The sequence below is a fragment of the Phaethon aethereus genome, assembly GCF_964289735.1.
Source record: "Phaethon aethereus genome assembly, chromosome: 3".
Taxonomy (NCBI): Eukaryota; Metazoa; Chordata; class Aves; order Phaethontiformes; family Phaethontidae; genus Phaethon; species Phaethon aethereus.
The window spans coordinates 98,445,958-98,465,507 of record NC_138576.1 but is presented as its reverse complement, the minus strand read 5'-3'; the positions used below and the strand labels follow the sequence as shown (position 1 = coordinate 98,465,507).

The 19,550-nt window shown below is 40.3% G+C and overlaps 1 protein-coding gene across 1 annotated transcript in view; it reads right to left on the bottom strand.

The window, feature by feature from the left end:
* PLB1 (phospholipase B1) overlaps positions 1-19,550 on the bottom strand; it is a gene marked incomplete at its 5' end in the record, with an annotated part of 89,305 nt that overhangs the window by 42,993 nt on the left and 26,762 nt on the right. The window contains 13 exons of the mRNA XM_081998591.1: positions 646-750; positions 1,406-1,487; positions 4,518-4,618; positions 5,300-5,365; positions 6,878-6,958; positions 8,924-8,975; positions 9,864-9,972; positions 10,798-10,841; positions 12,205-12,278; positions 13,363-13,421; positions 14,145-14,211; positions 15,543-15,623; positions 16,411-16,479. Of these exons, the coding sequence (XP_081854717.1) occupies positions 646-750; positions 1,406-1,487; positions 4,518-4,618; positions 5,300-5,365; positions 6,878-6,958; positions 8,924-8,975; positions 9,864-9,972; positions 10,798-10,841; positions 12,205-12,278; positions 13,363-13,421; positions 14,145-14,211; positions 15,543-15,623; positions 16,411-16,479 (990 nt within the window). The remainder of the gene's footprint in view (positions 1-645; positions 751-1,405; positions 1,488-4,517; positions 4,619-5,299; positions 5,366-6,877; positions 6,959-8,923; positions 8,976-9,863; positions 9,973-10,797; positions 10,842-12,204; positions 12,279-13,362; positions 13,422-14,144; positions 14,212-15,542; positions 15,624-16,410; positions 16,480-19,550) is intronic.

The window sequence follows — 19,550 nt, the reverse complement described above, 5'->3', positions numbered from 1 at the left end:
TAGAGAACAAGATGAGTGCTGTCACAGAGGCAGTAAATACACAACAAGCTGTGCGTTATCTGCTGTCTCTTCCGGAGAGGTATCACAGCTGACTTCAAACCAAAGTAGCTGCAAAGGCCTCTGAGGCCAAGAGTATTAAACTAGGCCATAGAACACTAGTAACTTAGAACTAAGAAGTCTTTTAAAGCTTCTTAATATCTGATTTCCAAAGTAATAAGGAATATAGACCATTATGACTCTGGATACAGAATACCTGGGGCACAGATATTGATCGTATTCTTTATTTTCCCTGAGATTCATACATTATATTCTTTTGAAGCACATGGCTTTTCATACTAAAAGTCATGTAGGGCGAGTGCTCTCTGGTGAAGACTTTCAACTAAATATCTACTGCATGGTTGTCTGTGATTGCAGTGGAGTGGACTCAGTGCCTAAAGTCATGTCTTCAAGGTCCGTATCCCTGTTGCCCATTATCACCAAGTTATTCTATAAGCATTTTCTGCAAGTTTGGGTGTTAACTCAACTGAGTATAACAATTATTAGGCCAGAAAACTGCTGGTCACTTTTACAGCCAAGACAATTTTGAAAAGTCAGTGGAATTGCACAGGGATTTAATGTAGGGGCAGTTTTTCCAGTTGTTTTTACCTGTGTTTTTGGCATGTTCACATTCATCAGAAATGGCTGCACAACCACTGTGAAATCATCCTTAGTGTCATACCTTCCGCTCTCCACTAACTGATGGGTTCTCTCCTAAAGAGTCAAAGAAAAGTTGTCGCAATTCCTTCTTTGTGTTCAGCTCATTGAGTCACTCCATCCGTTTACATCTCACCCAGCAGTTCCCCCTCCCTGGTGCAGAAACCCAGATGCGGCTGTGGTTTCCAGCTTGCGCCAGGCAGCCAAAACAGCCGTCTTTTGAGACATGCATCCCGGGCTTCTTTGCAGAGAGGCAGCCGGGGGATGGCTGCCTGAATGGCATGGGCAGGCAGCCTGTTCAGTAATTAGATTTTCTATCAAAAAGATGTTCTTCCAGAATCACCAATGCGTTTTTGGTTTGGCTGACATTCCACATCCAAAGTTTGTTCTTGACTTATTATGTTCTTTGACTTAATCTGATCTCCAGTGAGATAAGTGATCAAAAAACTGCTGGCTCTATGACATACTCTACTTTCTATGGTTCTTTAACAAATTTTTTTTTCTCATCTCTTTTGTTGTTTTAGTGAATCAGGGTTGTAAAGATCTTGAGCCTACTCCCATTTCCCCAACTTTTTTTTTTTTAATCACAACTACAAATACGTCATTAAAATGAGTTGAAAACTGTCCCCCACCTCCGAACGTTAGCCCCTCTGTGGTCCATTGATCAACAGAAGTATGACATTAAACTTGTAACAAATGCCATGCACCTTACCTGATACCTTCTGTTAAAGTAGACCAACTTCTTGACCTCATTAGAATTGTCCTCAGGGTTTACAACACAAGGGCACATGGCACTGTGGGATGAGAGCATGATACTGAGATCTGCTCCTCTTTTTTTCCCCCCATTCCCAAGCTGATGAGCTGCAGGGTTAAAAGTTTCTCCGCGAGAGATTTCTCTGAAAGGCAGCTCAATGGGACAATTAGCTCTTACCTCTAAGTTTCAGCACAATCCTGATTCTTGAGCAGAAAGACATTTATTATGGATAAATTCATGAACATAAAATTAGGAAAAAGCTCCGTGCAAGCAAAAACCATACTGGGTGCCCATGGTAAGGTTCTGGCAGCAGGAGTGAGCTCTGTGAGGAGAGGCCAGGGCTGCCTGTGCTGGACACAGACTGTTCCAGCCAGCTTCAGTGAACCTACCACAGGGCACAGCTGAACCTATCAGCTGAGAAAGCGGTGCCTCTGTGAAAACCTGTCTAGGAAAGGGCAGAAAACACCAGAGAGGTAGAGGAGAGAACAGCAACAGGAATGAGGAGGAAGTGCTTCATGGTAGGGCAGGCACTCCCCTGAAGGGCCTGCAGCCTGTGGATGAGCCCACGCCAGAGCAGGCACACACCTGAAGGACTCATGCCAGAGCACAGGAAAAAAGTGAGAAGGAAGGAGCGGCAGAGATACCGCTATGTCCAGACCCCAACTCCCTTCATCATTCATGCCTCACTGAAGGGACTTGAGGGTACCCTGCAGCAGTATCAAGGGGGTAGGAAGAGGTGCTTGTAGTGTAAGTGAGACTGGGAACGAGGGAGGATAGGTGCTTTAAGTGTTTAACTTCTTTGTTTGCTCTTTTCCCAATACCTGAATCAGTAATTAAATATTTATGCTAATGGAAAATAAATTTAGTTATGTTCCCCAAGTCAAGTGTGTTTTGCCTGTGACGGTACTTGGTAAGTGATTTCCCTGTCTTTATTTTGACCCATGAGTTTTCTTGCTCACATTCTTCTTATTTTCTCCTCCATGCTGCTGGGTGCAGTGAATGAGGGGCTGTGTGGGTGCTTGGCTGCCACCTGGGGCCAACCCACCACAAAAATTGTTCAGAAGTACACCTGCACAATGTGGTTTGCTTCAGCAGAAATATGCAAGCTTCCTTCAAGAGAGTTCCCACAAACTTGTTCTAATCAACTGAGAGAGTCACAAGTTCCAGGATGTTTCACTTGGAGGTGGTAGAGCACTGAAACAGACACCAAGACTGATGCTGGAATCTCTATCCTTAGAAAACCATTCCAACCTGAGCCATTTGAAGTTTCTGTGAACTCATGTTGGCCACCTTTATTCCTCCCTGAAATTTTGATTCTTCCAGCACATGAATTATTTCTTCTGATGCTCTCTCTTCCTGGGCATGCCTCATTATTACTTGATAAATTCAAATGAGGAAAAGGACTCCTTTCAAAAAACCTGTCATATGATCAATAGTAAGGCACCTCTGAGAGAGCTCTTAGAGAAGTACCTCCCATACCTATGCAGCGGACACAGATCCCTAACCACCTCCAAATTTGTCTTAATGGAGAGCAACTAACAAAACAAGATTTTACTTCTACAGTACACTTCTAGGAAAGGCAATACAAACATAAATTGTGTTTTCAGAAGTGTTTCAGTAACAGAAACAAGGCAAAATTAGTGGAGATGTAATCTTTTTTTAGGTTATTTGATACTCAGAAAAAAAACCCCAACAAGTTTTCAAAGATCAAAAGCCTCCTTCAGGTCCTTCTTCAAACCAGTAGCATGGCATTTATTATCCCACACAGGGTCCACTTAGTACCCTGTGAACCTGGCTTGCTGACAGACAGGCAAATGTTGAAGTCAGCATGGCACCTGAAATGTTGGGAAAAGGTTACATGTATCTTGAGATAATCTAATCTTAAAGGCTCCACTAACTATCCTTGTCCAATGATTAGGGTCTTGAGATATATGTGCGCTCTGGCCAGAAACCTTTGTTAAAAAGAAAACTACACCCAGTTATTAGATGCACCAGCTCTCTGAGTTTAAAAGCTAATTTTCCATGAACAGCCACCAGAGAGCCCTTAAAACAGAGCAAGAGGGTTGCATCTGTGTTCCTCCTGCAAAACCATCTTCTTTCATGGGGCCCTTCAGGGTCCACACTTCCCCGTCAGCAGCTGCAGAGGCTGCTGCAGCTTTGTGCTGCAGCACAAGATCCCTTCCTTTGCAGCTGAAGGGATGCAGCAGGATGGATTCAAAGTGGATGTTTTAGTGAGGCAGCTGGGTACGGGAGACTCTTTACCTCTCCTATGATTCTGGCCTCCAAGCTAACTCTTACAGTATGTGCTGACAGTATCCAGTACCAGCTCCTCGGCACAAGCAACAAGAGGAGCAATGGCTGCCTACATTCACAGGACAACATTGTTCTGCCTGTCCAGAAAAGCAGAGATTTGCTTTTCTGAAACCAAGCAAGTCCTGCCAGGAGCAAGTCTGGAGGGACATGCTGGACCCTACCTGAGCCACCAGAAGCTCACTTTGGCACAGACCTGCCACCTCAGTGGCAGATTCACGCTGACATGGGAGGACTGTTGATCCAAGAGGCAACAGGTAGTGCGATTAAGCATCTCAGACATCTACTTGAGAGACTAACTAACAATAAAACTAATAATCATCAATGAGATTACAGAGATCAGAAACTACAAAAGCAAAAGGGAGTTTTAAGACTGCAGAAAGGTAAACCTGTAAATAAAGATGGTTTAAAGTGATCAACTAAGAAAACCCTGTGTCTTAATCTCTTCTCTGTCTTTGCTCAAAGAGTGCACAGCTGAGCTCTTTCTGCTTTGGCATGAGATCCCTTGCAGCGTGATGAGTCACTAAAATGGCACCTCCACAAAAAGTGGTAACAGCAGGGCTCAGATATAGAGACAGTGACAGACAGACGGGTATTTCTAAATGCTGTGTTGAAAACAACGTGTAGGTACACGTGCATACACAGAGGAAAGTGTTTGAAATACTAGAACTTTATCCCTTTAAGAAAAAAAATTTCCCGAGAAGACCTTGCAGCCTTCTGTGAGCAACAGTGAGAGCTGTAACATAAATCATCTTCAAACCTCATGAGCCACTTTGGGCAGGTATTGTTTTCTAATCTGTGCAGCTCCCGGAGGCTTGCTATGGAAAGCATCGTCACCAAGTTCACAAACGCCCGTGGTACCTGCAAGAGAAGAAGCAAACCCATAGCCAACGCCCGGAGCACAGAGTGTCCCTACACAGCCACAGCAGACCTCAGGTAGCTGCCTGCTGATTCAGGCAGCTTGCATCATTTATAGCCAAGGTGTTCAAAATACTTTCTCAATAATTCATCCCCCCCACACGTACAGTACTAAATTACAGCCCCTGCCTGCACTGCCTAGTTCTATTTTAAATGCTGATGGCTGGTCACTTGAAAATGACGACTCCAAAAAGGTACAAACAAGTTGTTTTAGGTCTCAGCATGGCTCAGACACCTGCTAACTCTTTGAATATTCTCATCATCCTCACCCTCATCTGGAATATCAGAATATCTCTCTTAATGACCACAAAAGAGACTTATCTGCATTATAATGAATGAGCAAAGCACTTTCTAGCCATTGAATACCACATGTTTGTTCAAATTTATTACAATATTTTTTACATTATTTGTCCACAGCACATCAGCTAGAACTGAATACATCTTTATTCCTTTGGTAAAATACTTCTCCAGCTCTTTCTGCCTCTCACAAATATTTTCCTGCAAGCAAGCATCTCTGCATACAGCAGATGAAAGCGGGGAACTAAATTCTTAATCAGTAATCCGTGACTGCTTTACGAACAGAATACAATCCCCACTCCCACATAGTAGAAAAGTTTGTTTTACCTCTCTCTGAAGTAAGTCCAAAGCTGTTTGTAGATTGTAGGTGTAGTTTTCAGGAGAATAGCGTACCTGTTGAAGCAAGAGGGTTGAACTCTATTGTCAATCTGTTTACTCAAGCAGGCAGAACAGTGACTAGCTGGAATCTCTCACAGCAGCAATCATGTTTCTAACTCTTAGGTCAAGAGTAAGGGAGTCTTAGGCAAAACTGTCCTGTTTCTGCTTTTCTTCTTTCCCATCACAACTGTCTCACTCACAAGATCTACTGGCCACTTGTTTACCAGTGAGGGAGCAAATTTAGGGAGCATTATCAGACATCACAACACCCTCCATCCCCAGGCTTAAAAGCATGGCTAACACCTCACTAATGGGGACCTTCTTTTGGAGAGATCAGTTTGTGTAAAAGTAAGTTTGTTTCTGCTGTATGGAATATTAGCAATATGTCTGACACGTGCTTCTTACCTGCCACAAATAATAACTCGCAAAGCTTAGGCATTTATCTGGGAATGAAAGCCATTTACATACTTGCCTCTCGGTGGTGAAATTTCCCTGTTCTATCTGCGTGGTTTAAACCCTCTCATTTAATTGTCTCAAGCAATCCGATTTTTCTTCGTTCGCTTGTGCAACTATTCAACAGTCAAATAAACTTCCCTATGAGAAACGTCTGTCTTATTTTCAGCCTTAATTCTCTTTGATTTAATTTCAAGAAGTTCATTGTGAGCCCCACTGGCCTACTCTACAAAACTAGGCAGCTCAGTTCCCTTATTAATTTCCTAAGTCACAGCTCACCAAGAGCATTGTGCTTGCCACTATTTGTAGCTGTGCAACACAAAGGAAGTATCACTGTGATCTTTGGATGCAGACATGCTATCCCCTCACCACCCACACTCATGAGTGACTCCCATTTTGTGTCTGGGTCAGGAGCAGAAGGTAGAAGTGGTTAATTTGCTCCTTCCTTGTTTTATAACCGTCTTATTGTGCCGCTTTGTTGTTTTTCCTGATCTGAAATTAATCATGAAGAATTAAAAGTATGTGCTCTGCTGCTTGGAAGTAGGTAAGAATCATTACTATGTGAGGAGTCTGCCACAGACTTTCACCTCATCTATACTCACACATAGCAAAAGCTATATATAAGTATGCATATATTATATACATATACAATATATAATATATTATATATAATTGCATCAGCATGAGCTGTGGGTAGAACCATTCCCATAGTACAGAAACTGGTAAGAGAGCACTGAGTGAGACTATGCATAAGGCAAAGACGACCAAAACCCTTGACCTTTTAATCTGCAGGCGGTAAAGTGAGTAGGTAATGGAAAGTCATCTTAGTTAGCAACAAAACAAAGTAGCCACAATTATGTAATTTACAGGTGTTCTAAAGATAGAACTTCGTTTATCATAACATCAGGGTGAACAACCTGAAGGTCTCAGCACAGCTACATTCCAGAGCTGCACAAATAAGACCTACCTTATTTTGGTCTCACCCACTGAGTTCTGCCCTCTCACCCACTGCAATGGACAGAGACCTTATGCCCAGGCCAGCCCAGTTCACGCTGCAGGCAGCAGGGCACTTACTGGATTGTTGCAGAATCTGCATAGGTCATTTCCTCCTATGAAAAGCGTTATGAGCTTCCAGTCAGTCTGAAAATTTATTCTCTGCACACAAAAGGAGATGGAATGAAAATTATTAATTAAAAAAAGAAAGAAAGAAAAAAAAGAAAGGGGAGGCAGGCAATATACTAAACACAAATTTAACATTTCTCAGGGTACCCGGCTATAGTTCTCGAAGTATCCACAACAAAAATGAATTTGTGGTCATGACTGAAGATGTAGAAATGACTAAGATTTAAATAAGGTTTACAATATCAGTAGTACCATGCAAAGTTATTTGCTTCAGAAAACTGTTGCTCCAAATTCATCTGTATGCTTTTCTTAGTAATATCTTGTGTATACACTGAGTGACTCCTCCTGCAGTTCTAGGAATGTATCTTCATTGTGAAAACAATGGTATCTGTTTTACTGTGTCATAAATAATGCAGCTATCCTGCTGGAAAACCCTGGAGGGCAATATATTTCAGTTTTGCTGTGTGACAAACTGTGAAGAATAGAGGGGCCATATTAACTCTATCTAACAATACTGGTAAAAATTTATAGCACTTTTTCCTCTGGAAGGATTTTTGCAAAGGGACAGATAATGCAAGGTAATTATGCTTCAGTAAACATACACCTTCATAGCTTTGATGAAATGTTCAGATATGCTTAGTACCATGTAGCTGATGATGTGCTCAATATCTTAATGCTTCAATTTCCATGCAAAACACCACTAAGAAAAGCAGCAATAGTATATCAGCCTCAAGTGGCTTAAAAATATCTATCTTCAAAAGCAGAAGGCAACATATCCCAGCTGGTAAAACACACTGTTCAGTAGTAAACACACTATTCAGTAGTTTGGTCTCAAAATGTACTTACCCAAAGTAAAAGAGGGGAAAATGTCCCTCCTGCACTAAAAAGGTGTTTTAAAAAGGGAGAAAAAGGAGCTCTTACATCAAAGATATATGACTGATATGATATATGAACATTCTTTCTTGTTCGAAAGAAGTTTATTACTTAAATAAAAAAGTTTACCAGTTAAATAAAAAGGTATTTGCATTCATTTCTGTTGTGTGATGTTTCCAAGCCGATAAATATGACAGAGTAGTACTTAGAAGCCTTGAACAGTTTGAATGAAAACCATCCAACCACTTCATTGTTAGCTGCTATCCCTTTTAATCTCATTTCAGATACAGCCATTAGAGTGAAATCTTGTTTACGAGAAAGTGAACCAAAAAGAAAGGTACTGCAAATATTTTTGCCAATATGTATTCACCACAGTATTTATACTAGACATGCACACAGACTTATCTTGAAGGTTTTTTGGCTGCTTTCCAAACTCACAATTGGAAAGCCAAAATAATATCATGTAACTTAGGTCACTGGTTGCATAGCACATTTGTCAAATTACAAATAGCAAACATGCAAATCAGTAGTTGAGGTGAAAAATATGCAAGCAATTCTCAGCCCAATATGTGTTTTACAGACAATTAATCAAATAATTCCTAACAACAAATGTGTAAGTCAAAAATCAGCTGACAACTAAACTGGTTTTAAAGAAAACAAGTCCTTTCGTCGCTTCACATGTTCACTTCACATGATTTGCCACTTGAAAAGCTTGCCCTCAAAATCTTAGCACATATCATTACTGCTGGCAAAATCACATGCTTACAAGATAATTAGTACCACCACAGCAAAATCCTAGCAGAGGAAAAGTTCTGTGATCTTACAGGGTGACATAGGTTGGGAGGTGAAGAAACTGCACTGAATTTACCAGCCACTTATGGTAAAAATGATAAGAAGATTACAATTATCTGAGTTTGATAGTAACTATCATGTGCTTGTACAAGTTTATTTAAGACAAAGCTATAGATTATTTTGTACTGACTCATACTCCACACTAGGGAATATTACACTTTACACTGCTGTACCTATACCTTTAATGTTTGGCATCTGCTGTTGGTCTGCTAGAAACTAGTGATACCACATAACTTCATCTTCCTAAAAATATTAATGACATATCAAACTCACAGTATCATTCTTCATTCGGTCCACCAGTCTTCTAATCTGTGCAGGAACATCCCTAAAAATGAAAGAAAAATAAAATTGTAAAATAATAAAAATAAAAAAGGAATCCTGCATAGACACCAAGGCAAAGAGGAAAGCTGATGAATGGCCATCCCTCACATAATGGCTAAAAAAACAGTGGAAGTCCAGTTTTCATTGAATGAGTGGTATGATACCTAAAAAAGGCTACATTTTGAGACAGTGATGGGAAAAAAAGTGAGAAAACAATTAGCATCCAACAGGCACTTGACCACTTTGCAAACTCTACATAGTTACACTTTTACAAACTATATGGAAAATACACTGTGCTGCCATGAAATAAATGCTCCTTCCCAACATCAGACAGATGCTATTGATACACGTATCACTGAAGCATCCATGCATGTATCAATGTTATTACATGGCCTTGAGCCACTGAGGCACGTCTCATAAGAGGTGTTCCCAAGAGAAAAAGATACGATATGATTTCACTGAAGATTGAGCATAGTGGTCTCTAAGTTAATTCCCAGCTCTGCCACAGACTGACCATTTCCTGGGTCTTAGTTTCTCTACACGAGCTCTTGGTCCTACTGACAACAGGGTTTGAATATACCTCCTATAAAATGGGGAAGTTTTTCCTTCTGCCTCACAATAGGGATGTGAAGCTTTCTGAGTAGTGTTTGTGCTTTGTGCTTCTTGGTTGAAAATGCTAGACAAAGCATTGCTTTTGCTGCTAATTGATTGGACATAGATTAGAAACATTGCAAAGTCCTCATCACATTTCTTGGCCTTCACGCTAGAGATGGCTTGCCTAGCAGCCTTACTGCACTCCTGCCAAAGTCCAGGGTTTGGGCTTTTTTTAGTTAGAACTGCGTTTTAAAGAAAAATTAACTTTCTGTTAAAATGAGAAGAGTTTTTCTCTTACTCTGCATGATCCCCTGCCACAGCTTGGTTGAGTGCAGCATTATGTGTAGTCTGCTTTCCAGTGCCAATGGAATACCCTATCAGAGATGGGTTGAACTCACGAAGAATGTCTGCAGAAAAAGAGAGCACCCTGAAATGTTGCTTACTTCAGCAGGTGACAAATGAGGTTATAAAGATTAGACCTTAGTAAAAGACCATTAAAAAGCTTTAAGAGATAGCTATCAGAAAATTAACCTCTAAGCATAATAAACATGGAGATTTGTCATCATACAACTATTTCCTTGCCTTCAAGATTTCTGAATTTCATTAATTCAAATATCTCATGACCTACCGGTCATGGCTAGCAATGCCATTTTTCCTAGTAAGCGAGGCTGAGTAACCCTATGCTCAGGCAGGAGACTCTCATGCTGTCATACTCTAACTGAAGATGGGTTGGAATCAAATTCTTTAGCCTGATTTCCCCAGATGTATTAACCCCAAAGACCTAGGATTGCCTTCTAGATCTTAGGTTACAAACCAGCCTTACAAACACCCAAGATCTAAAATGCTCTGACCTCTAAAAAGCATGTAAAATCTGATCTTGTAACAAAGTTGCCTAAAACAACTTTCCCATATAGTCAAAATAGTTTCTTTAGGCTATGATCTAAGACCTCCGATTCATCTACCCCCAACATATTTTGGACAGAACTATAACCAACAGAAGAATACTGAAACAAGCAAACCCCTAGGAATTACAAAATACATAGTTAAGTCATGCACAGCAAATTACAGCCTGGTTGTTATGCAACTTTTACTCAGCACTAAACATTGAATACAAAGGGATTGGTTCTGCTATGCTACAAATTGTAAATCTTTCTTCATGTCTTCTTTTACAGTAACAGCTGTTTTAATGAACAGCGTCAGATATTTATCGAGTTTATGGAAAAGACACTTACTTGCTAGTGTAGTGACTGTGCTTATGTTTTCATTTCCTCCAACACTGTTAAAAAGAAAGAACAAGAAAAAAAAAGTTCCAAGATATGATGGGCTCGGTAAGATAGTGGACTAAATAAGAGAGCTCCCCCTTATGGGGTTTCTACACATGTACACAGGATGTTCTCTGGTGGTTGTACTAAGTCAAAGCAAGCTCTTTGTGTGCATACCAATGGGGTCACGAAATAAGAGACTTTGTCATAACCACCATAATGATATTAAAAGCGCCTGTACATTAGCTGCCCTTTCAATTCCCTCACGTGTTTTAATATACGTTCAAACCTAGCTGAAAGAAATGAGAATTCTTAAAAGCTGACATCTTTGCTATAGTTGTCCCTATTAAAATATTTATTATTTCCATTTTTAGTTAAAAAATCCTTTGTATCCATAACAACAAGTTCTAAAAGCATATATTTCACAGTGATAAGTGTACTCAATACCTCCCCCCACCATTTCACTCAACTGGAAGAATACTACTAGACAGGTAAAATTCACCATATGTCTGCATGCTCTTTACTCTCCTTCATGCTGTAGAGAATGCTAGCATACTTCTCCCTCCAAATGTCAGTAGAATATTATTAAAGATCGAAATATAAAAAGTTGGACTTACAACACTCTATAGCATCCCTTTAATTTGGAGTATTCTGCAGTGCTCTAGTACCTGTTTAAACATCTTAGAGAGCTGCAGTGTTTCAGACGGATAAGAAATGATAAACAGAAAAGCAGCCTGATGGGATTGGTGTTAAATACTACAGCTGTAGGATAATAAGTGAACATGATTGCATTTCTTCAGAGTCGCTTTTTGACCTGTCTAATAAAATGCTGCATATGTAAAAGTCTCACAATCGATAAACTGTTCCATATGGTGTAAGCAATACTGCGAAAGGGTCAAGGAAATAGATTCTGTGTATGAAACAGCAGCAGAAAAAAAAGATCCCATTCTGACTTTTTGTAGACCACTGATTTTAAATGACACAAATGGGTGATGTGGGCCACAGTGGGGAAGAACAGACAGGTTATAGAAAAAGCAGGGACAAAAATGCAGAATACGCAAGTGGTGTCGCCACTGGGATCTAGAAGTCCCCCTTGCAATAGCCACAACCATGAGAAGAGAAAGGGACTGTCTTAACAAGGACCCCATTTCATCTGTGTATCCAGGCCTATTCCAGCCATGCTACATCGTACTCTAGAAAAATAAAATATTCAAACCAGTGTCTACCACGAGTAAAAGTACAACCATGTGCCTCCACACAAAATGTAAAGTCAAATTCACTCTCCACAAGCCTCCATTTGTTACAAAAAACAACTATATGTACCAAACCCCAAGTAAATGGTTTCCCTCCCACTGGGGGGGAATTAGTGGGACTCACCTCCAAGAAAGACCTCGGTATTGAGTCAGGACATCCAGAACATCATGGGGTTTGGATGCTGCCCCATTACCTGCCTGGAAGCAGAAGAGAAGAGGAATTTACCTTCTGAAAATAAGAATTGCTACAGTAACTAGTTCTCTGACTGATCCTAGAGAAAATAATTAGAGAGGATGTTAATGAAGCAAGCTACATCATCGGCCCAAAATATAACAGATCCTTGTTCTCAAGAGGATCAAGAACTGAGGGTATTTTAACTCTGCTCCAGTGAATTACCCTCTTTATCAACTTCTTTATTAGATCAAATGGGGAAAAAATGGATGAGAATGTTCAAAACATTCATATAATTCTAAATTTACATAAGGAATAAATAAGATAGCAGTGGTCCTAAATGAATAATTTATTATAATGTTCCCCACAATAAAAAGTGGTATGGTGATTTTATGTCTTCCCTTCCCAACTTTCCCCAAGAAAGGAGACTACATGGATTTAATGTGGTAATTAGCTCAGAACACATAAAAAACATGAATTACTATATGAGCAGTGAATCAGTCATCACTGATTGGAGCATCACAGCCAGTCTAGGGGTAATGAGTTTACATAGTTCCAGGAATAGTGTTAAAAAAAATTCTCGTTACACTTGGCAAACCTGATGATCTATTGCAATTTTACTCAAATATTGAGTTAGTATAAATGGACAGGGCTTTATATGCTTTGGTATTATCATATATATGTATCTCATATCACATAATCATATATATACACACATACACACAATTAGCTGCAGAATTTGTTCTTTCTATTTACACTGCTTACTAATAGCTTTGAAGGGCAATACCTTGGGAGCTGCCTAGAACCAATAAAGCAAAGCAATTGTTGTAAGTCCACTCTAGCAAGCTGGTTTTGGTGCTGCTGTGCAATCTAATTTTGCAGCTGTTCCTTGTGTGGCACTCCTGAGGACTTTTAATGGGAACTGTGCACTGAGATTAGATTCATGATCTGATTACCAGTCAGTCAAGGTGGAATATGGAAAAGAATATGTGACAAATGTGTTTGGCTCAATAGGGCGTAACTACACGTATTCTATTTCTCGGGTTAAAAATTCAGAAATGCATTTTCATTATTTGCTTTAACAGTGGTTATCCAGTGATCTTTACTTACTGTGAGTGAATCTCCCAAGGCAGCAATCACCCGAATATCTGCCGGTTTCAAATTATGAACTAATAAATTAAAAAATAAAGGTAGTGTAAGGGAAGGAGGAAAGAAAGAAAACTTCAAACTGTGATGGTTATCAGAAATTTTCCTTGGAATAAGCATAAAGCATTGCAAAGACAGTACTTTAATACTCATGACAGCATCAGCACAGAATGACACTGACAGGCATCAAACCAGAAATGATTTTGGTACTATAGCTGGGCATTAGCTACAGCTACAAGGGACGTAGTAGGATTTCAGTCTTGCATCTGTGCTTACTCAAATTCCTTTTAACCAGTCAAAAAGACTGAAAAGGAGGTGCAGCTCCAGTGCCAGCACAGGCTGGAAATTTTGGGACCATTGCATTTTCTGAGGGAATACAAAACCCACCCGGGGACAGAATTCCATGTGGCTTTTTTCACCCCAGACTGCACTGACAAGAGCCCGTACTCCTTACATATACAGTTTTACCACCTCTGCAACTGAAGTACCCACTACCTCCTGTCTTTTCCACTGTCACTTTGTTTATACATGGAAGGTGCAGTTGCATAAGCTTTCACCATCCTTGAGGGAGAACTTGCATCTTGCTATAAAACTACTTACGTTGTTCCCAAAAGAGTCTTAAAAGCCACAGTCAACAGAGTGCACTGCTTCAAAGAAAAGCGTGCCTCTCCTAACTAAACCCAGTTCCTGTTCCCCTTCTATCATCAAATGAAGTAGCTTTACAATAAAATTGCATAGGGCCATACCTGAAACCGGAACAGTATTAGAGGGACTCCGGTCGAAACAGGGAATGTTTGTTCCATAAATCCTCTCCTGCAAAGACAGACAGGGCAAGACTTCATATCAGACTCACTATACTCTGGTCATGATTAACCATTTATGTCTCAGAGGATTAGATTAATGAATTTCCCACATACTTGTGTACATCTACCCAGCTCAGCCTGTCCTCAGGCCATGCCTACAAGTGCCCTTTGAAGGCAGACACAAGCTCATTCTGCTCAGAGGTGTCATGGCCACATTAGTGCAACATGGCTCTTGCCTACCAGCGGGGCCAGTTATTTCAGACTCTATGCCATGCCATTCAGCTACGCAACATTTTGTGTGCCTGTACTCTGAGCTAGGTAGGCTCGTATCTTTTTGTGAGAAACTGTTTGAATATCTCTGGGATATCCCAACACAAAACTCTACCTTTATCAGCAGGCCACAAGCCTGTCTTCTCTGTGTGCAGCCCTCTACGTGCAGCCAGAGACTTCCCCTCCTGGCTCTTTTGGCTTGCAGCCTACTGATGGAAACACCCCCAAGGTCTACTGTTCATGAAGGCTGACCATCAGTATACCAGAGCAGACCATCGCACAAGACCTAAGGACATGTGTTTGTTCCAAATCTCTCTAAAGAACTCCTTAAGTATGATAACTTACCTAAGGAAAATATACTTGTGTGTCTTGTCCCATTGCTCAAATTTGTTTTGTTGTTTGTTTGCTTTAAAAACACACCAACAACAAAACCACACAAACATAACAGTGTTGCTTCTTGCGTCCTACACCATAGCTACTACCAAAAATCAAAGAGGTAGGACCATAGGACCATTGCCCTATGCAGAGGTCTATACACCCTGAGTAACTAACAAAACAGATGGTATTATATTAAAAAGGGGGGGAGAACCACAGCTGTTTATCTCTGCTAATCTAATGTGCAACTATGTCACAAAGAAGAAAAATCCATTGTTCTTCAGCTTTACTACGGCGTAAACGAGATGAAATCAGACCCACACAGTGGTGTCATGCTGATCTGATCTAGTTTCCTCCACAGTAGGACTAAAAGGCCCCATTTTCACTATCATTATTATGCCAGGGAAACTAACATCGTTATCCAGATGTTTAAAAAAGGTTCTTAACAGTGACGACAAGGCTTACTTCAGGCTGGTTGAACACATCTACATTAAATCACACTCTACAGAATCCACCAAGGAGAAAATGTGCTGTTAAGCATCTGACTATTTAGTCAAGCATGGAAATAAAGAGCTGGAGCTTTGTATTTAGTTTTCCCAGCTAGCATTGTTTAATTAGGCAACAACACACTCTTACCCACCTGCCCCACTCCCTGGAATACACTCAGTCCATATAATGCAAACAGTCCTACTATACCTGAGATGTCTCTTTGGTGTTTGGTGTCTCCAGGGAAGATGAGTAATTACTATTTCTATACGTGAACAAATATGGATTTTCCTGCAGAGTGAAGAGAGTATGTTTACCAACGATAGTGGGAACAGTCAGCTGATGTTAAAGTCTTCTGGCTAGATTTTCCAAGAGAAGAAAATCTTTACAGTATTAATGTTTTAATGAACTAGTGAAGTAAACCAGGTTAGACCTGAAAATTAAGCCTGGTATGCTCTAGGCACAGCACCACTTCTTGCCTTAAACTTAACATCAAAAAACCCACATAATTCAATTTCTTTGATGCTTTAATTGCTGTTCAGTGAAGCTTTGAGATGCCAGTAATATTTTATCACTATCAAATTATTGAAATCAGAGTTTAAATGCAAAAACATTTAAGAACCTGTTCTTTGAACCTGAGATTCTCAGACCCTGAAGATACTACTGGGCTATTGACAGCTCCAGGGACTAAAGCAGTTAAACTGGCAGCAGGCAGAGTCAAATCACAGAAAAGCTAAACTATATACAATTCATGGATTCAATTTTATTGACGATACAGATTTTAATACTGATAATGTACCCCTGATGTCCCAATTAATAAATTCAGATTAGTTAGTTATATCTTGAATAAAAAGTATCTGACACAGGAAGATGATTTAACTAAATTTTGTCAAAAGTTCTTGTTTTCAGAGTTTCATCTGTGTCAATGAACTTTAAGAACACTAAATTTTTAACACTGCAATATCTTGGGCAAGTGCACATCCCTAAAAAACTTCAGAAGACAACAACAGTATTTGGAAACTTGGAAATCCTGCAAGGAGTTAAATAAAACCTCACAGTAATAAGGAAACCCTTTTACCTGAGATGGACACTGGACCTGAAGCTTTTTTGTGACATTGTAAGGCTGCTTCTGTCCAACTGGTTCCATCTGGAAAGAGAGAGAACAGAGGAATTGTACACATGCTGTGTTGGGGAGGGAAGGGAGAGCAGCAGCAACTCAAAGGCTCTAGTGCCTGGAGTTTTCCATCAGGTCCATAAATATATTTAAAAACTTGTTTTGCTTATGATAAATATTTATCTATGTATAACATAGCACATCTATACCTACAAAAGAAAGGAACTGGAAACAAGGCCTCCCACATGATCAGACTGTCATTCCATCATTATTAAAACAACCATCCACACATTAACTCTGCTGTTGGGAATGCTGACCCTGTAAGTGTTTTTCCCACAAGGCACTTGTACCACAGTATTCAGCTGCTTGCAATCAAGTCTCTCGTTATCAGCTCAACCACAGTAACTGTAGACATGTTCTAGAAAAGCATAGCTTAGACCATCCTCATGATTAGTTTTCCCCCCTTATGGTATGCAGTTTAAACTTTACTGCACTTTGCAAGCCGGTTTTACTTCCCGGCTGGGCTGGGTATGAGAAAGCAAAGGGTGGGTTGCCACAGCTCTGCTGCCAGGTAACATCTCCTTGCAGCAGTCTGTCCATCCTCCCAGGCCTTATCCACATTTTTTATCTTCTCCCAGGCTCGCAATCACTTGAGAAAGGCATGCTTGGGAGTTTACAGTTTATAGTTTTCATATAAAAATATAAAGAAACATACAAGCTTTTGTGTGGGAGGAAAAGCAAGTCTGAGTAGATTGAAACTTTGAAGTACAAATAGTGTTCCTGAAACTCCTTGGAAAATGCAGCTTTGACTCAGATTATACACTGAAGTCTTGGGTAAGTCTACATTGCTTACCTCAGAAGCAGAAAGTACACAATCCCTAATATAATTTGAAAGTAGAAATGTTGGTGATATATTCACGTTGCATTAACTTTTTTTCTTCTGTCTTATGAGCATTATCTTTAGGTACTGCCCCTGCTACAAATTCATTTTGGAGCAAATTCAGAAACATGGAATATAACACATTAAAATCACACACCAATCCTCTGCTGGCTGTAGCCCGTGCAACTTAAAACTTGCTAATTTATCCTACCTTCTAGAACTGTTTCCTTATCTACATTTTCATACATGTTAGCCAATATCAAAAGGTGCACTCCAACTCTGCATAGAGGCTTGATAATATTTGTATTTGTTGGCCTTCTTCTAACAAGATGGAGAGGGGATTATTGTTAATGAAAAATGATGGAATTATTCAAAACTCAATACTGACAGCACAAAGTGGTAAATACCACAGAGAATCACTTCACCTGTTCAGGTACCTTGCTGGGTACTAATTAAATTGCAATCACACCCCAAAGGGGTTGGCCACTGTTTTAGATTCCTCAGTGAATGTCTGCTCAGTTTGCACCAGCAGCAGCAGCTGCCAGAAGCAGCAGGCTACATAAGAAACAGGATTGAAGGGACTGGAAAATACAGCAGTAACAGGCTTGACGTCACCAATACATTCTGGCCAGAAACATTATATACTATTTTGGTTGTCCCATCAAAGAATATAATAGGAAAATTCAGAGAAATAGAGAAGAGGTTTACAGAGCTAGATATTCTTTGAAAGAAGCATTTGAGGAAACAGTCTGTGCTTTTCAGAGAGAGATAGGCATAAAAGGAATATCCCCAAAACATGCAAAATAATGAAGCTCAGAGAAAAAACACATTGGGAGCTGGTACTTTCCCATCCCCCTAGGATAAAACAAAGTAGTTATTTAATTACATTCTTAAAAGAAAATATTCTTCTTCCAGCACAGAATCGTACCACAGAACATGGGACAACGGTGGTATTTCTTGGCTAGGAATGAATTTCAAACAAGTATTAGACACTCATATGTTGTTGGGAGTTGGGTAATGAGAATGAATTTTTCCAGGAGGCAATTCATTCCAGATGTCTCCAAGACACTGTTCTCCCAGCAAAGTCTGACAGTTCACATGCAGCAGAGCTGCAAAGTCCTGGTCAGGAAATCGGGCACCAAGTCTGCACTGTGGTCAGCCAAAACCTCTCTGGAATTCTAGCATATCTATCAGTCAAACCGGTTAGCATGTGGGTCTTCTCTGGTACTGCAGCAGTTTCTAAGTCAGTGTAAACGCCTGAATGCAAAAGAGAGGCACGGGCAGCCTCCTGCGGTGCTGTTCCCATTTGGGTTCTTGCCGGGTTTCAGCTTCTCTCTTGTTTGCAGGGTAGGGGTTTTTTTGTGGTCTTTTCCATTGCACAAAAGAACGCCAAACACAAGCACAAGAGCTTCTTGTCTAAGTTCTTTACACACATGAAAGGAGCTTTGACTCCAAACATATTTCCAGAGGTAAAATTGTAGGCGTTTGCCAAAATTAATCAGTCAGGCTCTCTGGGGTAAATGAAGCTGTCCAAACAAACAACCAAACTCTCAGCTTTTCCTAGCTACCCAATGTAATTTTGCTGTTATCTGATGTGCTTAGTAGATGAATCACATTGCTCCTAGATAGCTAGAAATGTTTTGGTAAAATATCCAGCCATGCCTAGGACAAGTCCTTAGCACCTGCTAGCTCAGCTTCTTCTCAGCCAGACTGAAGTGCAGTCCTACTGCCAATTGCCACTAGATTTTCAAGGTTTTGCCCTTTGGCCAATAAGCACGTAATCATTCCAAGGAAGAGGCTGGTACCAAGCCTAAAACCAAGGTAAGGGCAGCCTGGCAGACAGCAGGAGGAGAGAAATTCTGGATGCAGTTCTTGGGCACTTTCTCATTCTGCTGTGTTTGTTGCTTGACAAGTCATGATCTTCATTTCCTATCAGTTCCCAATATCACACTGTGGATTGGTTAATTTTGTTTTTAAAGCAGTCAGCATAAACCATTAGCTGGGTGACCTTTACCAGGTAAGGACACATGCCAGCACTTTTTATGCTGAGAACATCTTTCATATTATCTGCTTTTATATCATGGCAGAATACCATCACAGGCAGATAAGGAACCTACCTAGAGAGGTGCCTTCATGACGATTGCCAACTGTGCTAAGAAAATTCCACTAAATCAAAAAGGAGGCAGGAAAACAGTAGGGAAAAGGAATTGTGAAGCGAATACGA